The sequence below is a fragment of the Eupeodes corollae genome, chromosome 3 (genome assembly GCF_945859685.1).
Source record: "Eupeodes corollae chromosome 3, idEupCoro1.1, whole genome shotgun sequence".
Taxonomy (NCBI): domain Eukaryota; kingdom Metazoa; phylum Arthropoda; class Insecta; order Diptera; family Syrphidae; genus Eupeodes; species Eupeodes corollae.
This window is the reverse complement of record NC_079149.1, coordinates 88,500,149-88,511,143: the sequence shown is the minus strand read 5'-3', so window position 1 is coordinate 88,511,143 and position 10,995 is coordinate 88,500,149. Positions and strand designations below refer to the sequence as shown.

Sequence of the window (10,995 nt, the reverse complement as noted above, 5' to 3'; positions counted from 1 at the left end):
ACTTTTGAAAACGCAAAAATGGCTAGTTGATACTTTTAATAGTAGAACAGAACTTTGTATTTCTTTTCTCTTCTTTTGTGTTCTATTCTCAGATTTCTGACAGTAAAATAGAGAAATTTTGTTTATATTTCTGAAGCTACTGAAGTTCTGACGAGTTTAAATTGTTTTATCGAACTAGATTACGACTTGGCAACCCTATAAAATTATGCGATCTGCCATATACAAACACGATCAACCTTACAAACTAAAGTAGTATGAGTGGCAATTCTTCTTTGTTGTTTTTTTGGTATTCTTTTTAGACTCTTGTACCGATCGAGAAAACAAATGTATTTGTATTTGTATTCTAACGTGGCGTTTGAGTTAAGCGTCGAGTCGACCATCGATCGGTGGAGAATTTCTCTGTGTTTCAGTTCCAACTCAAAAAGATTGCCTTTGCCTCCCATAATTCTGAGTGGATTTTAAGAAAACAAAAATTATTGGACTTTGCCCTGTCATTGCTACAGCTACAAAAACAATTCAAAATATCTCAAAGTTTGTGTTTTTGACTCTCACAAAATATTTTTGAGCACAAATCACCTGAAAAAAAAAAAACAAACCGTTGCCTGTTTTGTGATTTCTGATTTTTGATTTCAAATTTGTTTTGGGTTCGTTTCTAAAAAATAAAATAAAACACAAACAATTTACATCATTGAAATTCAATTAGGATCACCTTCGACCTAGTTTCTCGAGTGTTGTCTTTGTTTTTCATTTTCATTTCATTTTATTTTCACTACAATTTTCTTCCGTCACTGTCAAACCGATCGATGAGCATGAAAATATAAAACCAAAATAAACGAAGGAAAAGTATGAGTGAAAACAGTAGTTTTTGTTTTTGTTTTTGTTTTATTTTTTGAAATTAAAGTAAATGAAAGGTACGGTACGAGTATATATCGAAGAGCATGGGAACAGCTTGTTTTCAGTTTTCGTTTGATTTTTGGTTGATTCGATCGTGATCGTGAACGATCGGTAATTCTGTAATTGATTTTGTGCGAGTGACATATTTTTATTTTTGTGCTTTATTGTGCGAAAAGTTAATTGAGATTGAAGAAAAACCATTAAGCTGGCTGAAAAAGAATTTTATTGTTTAAAAAACACCTGTGATTGCAACCGAAAGAATTTGGTCCTTCACTTGAATGGAGGTAGATGCCGATCTTGTCGATTATTGCATGGAATGAGGAAAGATCTACAAACTTCAATACGTCACACTAGTTCCGATCATTTTTCTGAACAGATTTGTGCTAAATTTATTTTCAATAAAGTGATTATTTGATTTAATATTTTGTGTGTGATTCTTCTTTTTTTTATTTTGTTGTTTTGTATCTTCTTTTTATACCTACAAATACGTATACGTTATCTGTTTATCTCAAAAATAAAAAAAGCTGTATAATATTATTAACCGCATTGTAAACAAATTGTGTAGGTACCTCTGTACTTATTTTATTCATACAAAAACGTGTCAATCTGTATTGTTTCATTCGCGTTGAAGTGCGGTCAAAAACAAATATTCTGTGATTTCCTTACACAAGTTTTCTTGCCTTCGCGAAAAATAAAAATACAAATTCAAACCCAAGTGCATAAGAGTACCATCGTTTTGTTGGCATAAAATCTAAATATACAAAAAGAGCTAAAAATAAACAAAGGCGGATTTCGTGTTGAAGTTACGAGTAGTGCAATTTTGAAGGATTTTAATATCTTCACATTGTGAATAACCCTTTATTTTGAAATGGCTCCAATCGCTGTTTACGGTAAGGTCAACAACATGGCTGAGAACAGTGATGATAATAAGAAGAACGAAATGGAGGAAGTGGATGTTGGAAATATTAACGGTAAGTTTTTATTTAAATAAAAGTAGAATCTAATGATTATATGTGTGGGAGGAGGAGGCAAATAACATCGCTGTCAAATGATATTAAGACAGATTGATATAGCTATATATAGGGTTTATCTATTAACCCTGAGGCTGCACAAGAGTAAAATCCAATCCAGCTTCTCTTCCGTAATCTCATCCGCCATCCATTCTTTTTTTACTGGGCTCATTATGTCTTGTCATGAGCAACTTCAAATGTCACATTTGACATTAGAAACGGTTTATCTGTTGTTTACTTTTTTTTTATTTACCTTTAGTGTCGGTAGTTATTGGTTTTGGGTGAATCAATTTCTCGAAGTAAGGGAACTTCATGATTTGGAGGCGCACCTACTCAAGGACTTACTATGAGAGGACGGTGCAGACTATAAGAATTTTCGTAGGATGTCGATTTTAAAAAGACTGGGGAAAATGAACGCTCACCACTACATACAACAAAAACGTCAAATTTGATGACAGGATTTCGATCCGCTCTAAAAATCCAAACTGCGATAACCGGATCATGGACTGGATGTTGAATTGTTGGTCTCTATTGGATTATCTGATGACAGGACTATCGGCCATGTTCAATAGAGACCCCAAGTAAGGGTCATTTTGAATATTCCGCTTTTTAGTCAGCTGTCACTTTTGTATCTGTTATCTTTTGGCATTTGAAAAATGAAACTGTTTCGACTTTAACGACAAGGGCACGCAAAATTTTTAACAATTCAGTTAAATTTGAAAGCCATTTTTAGCATTTTACTAAGTTTAAAAGATGATCTACCCAACTGTAAACGATTTTAACAAATTGGTAAAGTTAAAATCACAGAATGGCTACTTTAACTTTTGGCAATTTTCTTAATATATATGATATCTGTACAATTATGTCTATAACAGCAGGAATGGTTCGGTCTACATTTGAAAATTCCAATAATTAGGTCCGTTTAATCGTATTTGCTTTGTTTATTTTCACGAACTGTCACTTTGTAGACATGTCTGGATGCTCGTTCTTTAATAAAAGACAATTATTATGGCACAACTATAATAGACTTAACCGAAAGTAAGCTAATGTAAAAACCGACCGAAAAGTTATCAGAAGTTATCGTCAGAACAAAAAGTAACCAAAATGATTTCAAGTAACTTAAGCAAATTTGACATTTGCTTAAGATCGAGCCATTTAAATGGCTCTTGCGTAATTGCTCGAAAGTTAGCGAAATTTAACGAAAGTAAGCAGAACGTCTATTATGGTTAGTGACATATAAGGCAAATTAGACATTTGCTTAAGATCGAGCCATTTAAATGGCTTTTGCGTAATTGCCAAAGTTAGCGAAATTTAACGAAACTAAGCAGAACGTCTATTATGTTTAGTGACATATAAGGCTGCGTATTGGTTCGTTCACTTAGGCTGGCTTAAGCTCGGTCAAGTCTATTATAGTTGGGCCTTTAGTTTACTAATTAGCAAAGCGAAATAAAGTTTAACATTTTGGAGTCCCTTAGGAAATTTCTAAAAAAAATTGATAACTAGTAAATTGTAAATATCTTAGCAATATGTTGTTTATTTGTCAATAATATTCTTTTTTTCTCATACAAACTCATATAAACCAAGAGTTTCTAGGATTAGTTCAACACGCTCTCTTGATTGTTATTCTTTATGACGTATGAACCACCAATTTTAGGTTCTATTGACATAACGTCATGTAAAAGCTGTCGGCTTTATTCATCTTTTGTTTACAATAACTTGTGAGCAATAACTTTTCCAAATTTAAGTTAATAGTTTTGACTTGAGTTGTTCTGTTAAATTTACATATATGTACCAACTTCCGTTTTACTGTGAAAAGTAATAGTCAAATAACAACCTGGCGTTCTTTTTGTCGGGTTTTGACATTTCGAATAAAAACAATGAACTCTTAGGTATATGTAGCTAAGCCACAATCATGCTTTTGGCCGTGCCGACTTTGACATATTAAATAGTAACAATTGACTCTTAATCTTAAGAGACAATTTAGCCTTTAGGTCGTAAATATCGTAAACTCAAATTCAACGCCCGATAAATACATTTTCTACTTAGTCGGGCTTTCACAGCTCATAACTGTATTGTCATTGCGATTTTGTTTGTTTTACTTCAAAATCTGTGTATAGTAGCAGTGTCTTCCTTTCAGTTGTTTAATTAATAAAAAAAAGTAAAAGAAATAAATGAATAAATAAAATTAAATTACTTCTCGCTTTATGACACTCGTTAAATATCATTAAGTCATGTAAGCAGTCTGTTTAAAGCTCGAACAACCTGACGCGTGGTTGTGGTTTAGTCATTGTTGCAAATTTTTCCACCTTAATACCGATCCGACAGACTGAATATAATTACGATTATTCCTAAACAATATTGGATTTTCGAATCCAATATTGTCCAAGATCGAACGCGAATTAAATTCCTTTTTTGTTTTTAATTATTTAAAATTAAACAAAATCGAAATTGCACACCGCCCATCGCGATGTGCCACAAAAATTAATTTGACAATTTATGAGAAACGTCAATCGATATGTCAAGTTGAATTTTTCCAAGTCGTATTGATTAAAGTGGGCGCCAGGAAACTTTTTACTGGAAGTTTACCAAGACCAGAAACTGTAAAATTAGTCTTCAAACAGAGTTATGAAATTAAAGAGTGGTTTATTTTCCAGATGAGGAATTAAAATTATCTTTTATTGCCTGGAAAACCTTGGGCTAAAAACCAGGATCTTTTATAACAACGAAATTACAAAAAGAGATTTTGAGATTGACAGAAGGTCAAATCTCGGTAAAAAAAATGTATGAAGAATATCAAGTATGAAAATTATTAATTGTTAAACAAATTGGAAAAAAACACAACCAAGAAAAATCACTCCAAGAAAATTTTCGACAAAAGACAAAAAAATCAAACCGTTAAACACTTCCCGTAATACCGGGAAAACAGACTTTTGATGCAAAGGTCAGAAGGGCGAATTCGAGATAAATGAAGAACACCAGAAGAAAAGCAATATTCTATGAAACATTCTTTTTGACTTTCTCCAACTGCTACCGTAGTCCTTCCTCAAAAACTTTTCTCACAGCAGAACAAAATTTTCAATTCACTAAAACTTAAAAAACTATCGTACAAAAATTACGTATTTTTCAAAAAAAGAATTCCTTACTACATTTTCCGTAATCTTCTAATAGCTTGGGCGCAATCCAAAAAGTAGCCATCATCATGGCGAGCTTGACCCTTCCAGCTACTTGCCCTAAGGCATACCTCTCGGATCTTTTGCGCGGTGATCGATCTGTCTCGGTCCCGCAACTTCCTCCATCTATAAGATTGGGGTGTGCGACCGAGAAGCCAGGTATCTTTCACGCGATTTCTTTAAAGAGGTGATGCGATCACCCCGTAGCTCTGTGAGTGCGTTCAGCTCTTCACTTTCGAACCCATTCCAGTCAAGACTTTCTGAAAAATCGTGTGGAATTCCTCGCATTACCGAGTACCTACACGCGCTAAATTTTGGTTGAGGAAAAACTACTTATGTCGTGTTGAAGAAAGTCGGTAGCCAAGCCTATAATTAAAGTGAAAGTTATTAAAATATTCTTGGGGTAATTTTCTATCGTTAATACTTTATGATGGGCTCTCGGCCATACTAAGTTACAGCTGGTGTGCTTTTCCTGCACACATTGTTGGGCATGGGTATCGTCTTCTTGCCTTGAGCATCTTATTCAATCAATACGTGGGCCAACGGTCGCACAGTTCGTTGGTGTCGAATAATTTCGCTTTCTCAAAATGCTAGGAGAGCAGATCACTGGCTGATGGTCCAGGTTTCTACTAAACTCATCTAGAATGTTGGGGCCGCAGTAAAAATTTGTTAAGGGTGGTTAGCAACAAGGGAGTTGAAACTTGTTGTGGTAAAATTTGCCGCAACATCATAATAAGGCAATTTGAAATGGACCCATTGCTACCCGTCTATATCGTAATATCGTAAACGTCAGAACAACGCAAAGCAAAAGTAGGTATACTTTCTATTCGGCCGAGAGTTTGACAGTTCATTGTAAGTCATTTTGTTTTAATATTTGAAAATTGAAGTGAAGTAAGAAGTTAGTAAATTAATTTATTCTTTTTATAAATAAATCAAAACAAAGAGAGGTTCTGTTTTTCTTCATATTGAAATCTTGAACCAGGTTTTATGTATTAATTATATAATTTATGGAAAAGTCAGGAAAGTTAGCAAGATCATCCAAATTAATAAATAAATTAATGAATGCCCAAAATTTAGAAAAAAAAAACACAATACAGAGTTCAGAACGTACCTACTTATCAAAGATCGGATTTAACGACTAAGAGCCCAACTCTATTAGACTTAACCGAAAGTAAGGTAATGTCAAAACCGAATGAAAAGTTATTAGAAGTTATCGTCAAAACAAAAAGTAACCATAATGGATTAAAGTAACCTAAGCACATTTGACATTTGCTTAAGCTCGAGCCATTTAAATGGCTCTTGCGTAATTGCGCGAAAGTTAGCGAAATTTAACGGAACTAAGCAGAACGACTATTATGGTTAGTGACATACATATAAGGCTGTGTATTGGTTCGTTCCTTTAAGCTGGCTTAAGCTCGGTTAAGTCTATTATAGTTGAGGCTTAAGGTTTGAAGATAAATTTAGCTTTAAAAATGATAGAGTCGCGCTTTTTGATCAATAAAATCGTAAATACGATCAAACTTCCATTAACACCGACCGGGCCAACCGAACTAGAGGTTGTGAGTTGGCACTGGATACAGCTGGGATTTAGTGCTATTTAATTCATAGACCTACATACATGAAAAGAGGCCCATATTTAAACTGCTCCACCTCCAAGAAACCAGACTGTCATCGTAAGGTAGACGATTTCCGTAAGTTGCTGTAAACTGAACGAAAGAAATGTTATGCAATAATAAACAATTTATTCTAGAGGTTAATGAACACCTTTTTATTGCTTTTATGGCACCAATGATAATTAAAATTTGTGCTTATTTTATACATTGTGTTTTCAAAGATAAAAAATCTGCATGGCTTGATGTGAGATGAGGATTTAAAAACGATGGAATTTATAGATATGGTAGGAACATTATACGAAATCCTAAATATCTCATTTTTGACTACAAATTCTTGTACAAATATAAGTACTTAGTTTCAATATATTAAAGGTATCAACGATTGTTAAAAACTACAAAGTTCGCCTTTTTTTACCTACATACCTTTTTAGGAACCATTTTGATTGTCTCTAAATCTTTGTAGAACCTAGACAGAGGATGCTTAAGGGACTGCTGTTACAACAAATCAAAACATTTTTTAGCTTAGGTTACCTGCCTTTGATATTCGTTTTATTGTTTTTGTTTATCTACGCATAGAACTTCCCCCTACTTACCTGTCAATTCAAACTGTTTTGTCTCCTTGTGTATAAGCGGACGACGACGCACATGTATTCAGTCACGTAGCACATTTTATTATTAAAATCGACAAAGGGTGTTCATGTTCAGTGTTTATGTTTCGGAAACAAATAAGACTACCAAAAAAATCATTGTTCATCTTAAGAAAAATTTATTATATTTGGGAAGCTATAATCTCTGCAACGTCTGTTGTTTGGATTTGAACTAGCCAAAACCAATTTATAGCTTCTTAAAACCATCTACGTGTAAATCTTAAAAGTCAAACTTAACAAATTTTAGCTATGTGCCAATGAAATTAAATTCAAAATTTACATCACAATGGTACGATAAGAAAGTTTGTATATAACCTTTTAATTGATATGATTTTATTGATGAATTCAAATCACTTTAAAAATCTTCTAAAGAAATAATAAAATTGCCTTGATTTGTTGACACAAAAGTTCAAAACATGGCTGATGCTTTTGTTGACGTTGGTTGATAAAGTAATAAAACCTATTAGCGCAATAGGTATAGGTTCATAAGTCTTTATTTTTATTTTTGCATTTCATTGAGTAAGACAATTTTGTGTTATCGTTCACTGGGGTATAGATATGTCTATGTACAAAAAGAATTTCAAATTTTCGACCGTTAACCTCTTGCAGGGTTCCCACATGTGAATTAAATATAAGTGATGTCACTTCAACTTAATGTTTCGTCATCTAATGCTTGTAATTTTTTTAAGTGACATTTTCCCGCTTTATAACGAGTGTTTTTTAAGATTTATAATTTTCAATCTGGCAATACTTTTTTTGGAGTTGATCTTTTTGACAGCTGTCACTTGACTAAGTTTGGTTTCGAAATGTTTTCAAAAAGATTTATTTCACCAAAAACAAAAAAAATCAAAGACAGAACACAATCTCCAACATCTAAGTCAATTGAAATTTTCACATTTAAGTTAATTGACAACGTTGCTTACTTAATTAGGTCCTCAGACCTGTTAAGTCCCCTTGGGAACACCTTAAGAGGCATATGGCCTCTACTACGCCTACGCGCCATCGTGTACGGTTTCCGGAGATGTGTTTCAGCTCCCTCCAATTCTTGCCTAGTGACACTGTTTCCGCCTCGACTGTCCTGCGCCATGTGCTTATCGGTCGTCCAGCTCTTCTTCCTTCTTGTTGGAACCGATTTCCACCTTTTCGTAGCATATGTCCAATCCATTGCCACTTACGTCTTCGTATTATAGATTCTAAAGGTTCCTGACCTGTCCTTCTATGAAGGACCTCATTTTCTATACGGTTTGGCCAGAAAACCCTTAGGATGTTACGAAGACATCTATTCACGAAGGTTTTCAGCTTCGCTGCACTCGTAAAGAAGTACAGATTCGACATTTGTGTGAAACAGTCGTAGCTTTGTTCTTAAGCTGATAGAGTTATTCCTCCAAATTTTTGACAGTATACCGAACGCCGCTTTTGCTTTGCCGATGCAGCAGTTGACGTCTTGTTCGGTTCCGTCTTCGATGAAAATGATACTTCTAAGGTATTGAAAGCTCTCCACTTTTTCCACCAATTAAGAGAAAATATTTATTTGAGAGGATTGTCGGGTTCGGAGTCTGACCATTTTTGTTTTGCCGGAATTAATTTTCAGCCCACAACTTCAGCTTCTCTCTCCACACTTGTTGTCATTTAATGGAGATTTATGATCCTATGAGAGAGTACAAACATCTTCCGTGTAATCCAGTGGCTTTAAATAGGATGTCAAAGTCCTGGTAGGGCTGAGCGTAGTACATCGCTTATTACCAACAAACACAATATTGGCGGCAGAATACAGCCCTGTCTGACTCCGCTTCGGATTTCAAAATCATCTGACAAACTACCATCGTGCAAAGCGTGACAGTTGGATCCATCATATGCTGCTTTAATAATGGCAATTAGTTTTCTGGGTTGCCTCTCCGGAAAGCTAACCAGATATACTCCCTGTTAACGCTATCAAAGGCCTTCTCAAAGTTGATGAACAGCTGGTGTAGTGGTGATCGATATTCAACGCACTGTTCAGTAATGATCCTCGGGGTGTTGATATGATCAATACAGTAGGATCCAGTGCGGAACCCTGCTTGTTCGGCATCGAGTGTGGCCTCAAGGTGTTCTCTGATGCATTCCAGTATGACTGTTGCTACTATTTTGGCAACGGCAGTTAGAACTCGTAGCGTGATGGTGAGTGCGTTGGACTTTCATGCAAGGGGTCTTGGGTTCAATCCCTGTCTGTGCCACCTAGCTTTTTTCACGGGTACTGCCTCTTGGGAGGAATTGACAAATCCTCCAAGAGTAATTCTCGTCATGAAAAAGTGCTTTCTCAAATTAGCCGCTCGGATTCGGCATATAAACTGTAGGTCCCTTCCATCTCTGATAACATAATTCGCACACAGGAATAGTTGCGAGTCACTAGGCTCTGGTTCTTTATGGACTATTTCGCCACCTAATTTATTTATTTTAGTTAGAACGCGAATTCCTCTGCAATTTTCGCACTTTGTAGGATCTTTTTTTTGGAAGCTTGACGATAATTCCCCTCTTCCACTCATGGGGGAAGCTTTCGGTGGTCCGGGCTTCTTTTATGATGGGATGAAGCAGTTCGATTGATGACGTTTGAGCTGCATCTAAAAGCTCTGCGATAATTCCATCAAGTCATACCGCTTTATTGTTCTTACGTGCTTTAACTGCGGCAACGATCTCATCTTTACTGGGAGGTGCGGTGCGGATTATGGGAATAGTTTCTTCAGGCGCTTCAGAAGGTATCGGCTGCACGTTGTTTGCAAACACTCGGTTTAAAACCGAGGAAAAGTGTTCTTTCCACCTTCTGACTTGCTCAACCACCGAACTTATCACAGTACCGTCTACTTCTTTCACCAGGTGTTGCTTTGAGCTGTGTGTACCGGTCAGCTCTTTGGTTATTTTGTAAACGGTCCTGCTGCCGCACCTGTTTGCAGCATCTTCTGCGTCTTGCGCCAATGCGTTGATGTAGTTACGCTTTTCCCGGCGCACACTGCGGTGAACCTATCTCTTTTTCATGCGGTATGATACTTCAGCTCGTTTCTTTCTTCCTCTTGCCCAAGATTTTTCTGTAAGCCAAGTGTTGTTGCTTCCCTTTTTCCGACCGACTATTCTGTCAGCACCTGAAATGAAAACATTTTTAACAGCATTATAATGATGTTCGATGTCGTCATGTACTGTGCTGCTGATTGTTCTCGTTGATAAATAAAAAAAAAATATCAAAATAATGAAATATTAGTTTGGTAATCAAGACGCATCAATTTATTGAAAGAACCTTTTGGTGAACGCATTATCTCGCGTCGTGGCCCTATGGCTTGACCTCCCAGATCGTGCGATTTAACACCGATGGAATATTTTTTTTGGGGTTATGTGAAGTCGCTTGTCTACACAGATAAGCATGAGACTATTGATGCCTTGGAAGAGATATTGCTGACATACGACCTAAAGTGGTCCCATACTGGAAAAATTAGTCGAAAGTTGAACCTTTTGGCTGGAACTCAAGGTAGTCGAGGGAGTCTCTTTTTCAAAATAGTTTTTAAAACATAATGGCCATTTCCCATATCTTTATAATAAAGCTAACTCCTTCGTGAATTCGTAATTATATTAGTTTATTTCTTCTTTGAAACCCCACCCTTAAGTATTATTGACCGTTTTGACAGTTTATTCTGTG

At 35.6% G+C, this 10,995-nt stretch overlaps 1 protein-coding gene across 1 annotated transcript in view; it reads left to right on the top strand.

The window, feature by feature from the left end:
• Positions 1 to 915: 915 nt before the first annotated feature.
• Positions 916 to 10,995, top strand: part of LOC129948873 (6-phosphofructo-2-kinase/fructose-2,6-bisphosphatase-like) — a 210,986-nt gene continuing 200,906 nt past the window's right edge. Inside the window, exon 1 of the mRNA XM_056060005.1 lies at positions 916 to 1,865. Coding sequence (XP_055915980.1) covers positions 1,763 to 1,865 — 103 coding nt within the window. The 5' untranslated portion in view covers positions 916 to 1,762. The remainder of the gene's footprint in view (positions 1,866 to 10,995) is intronic.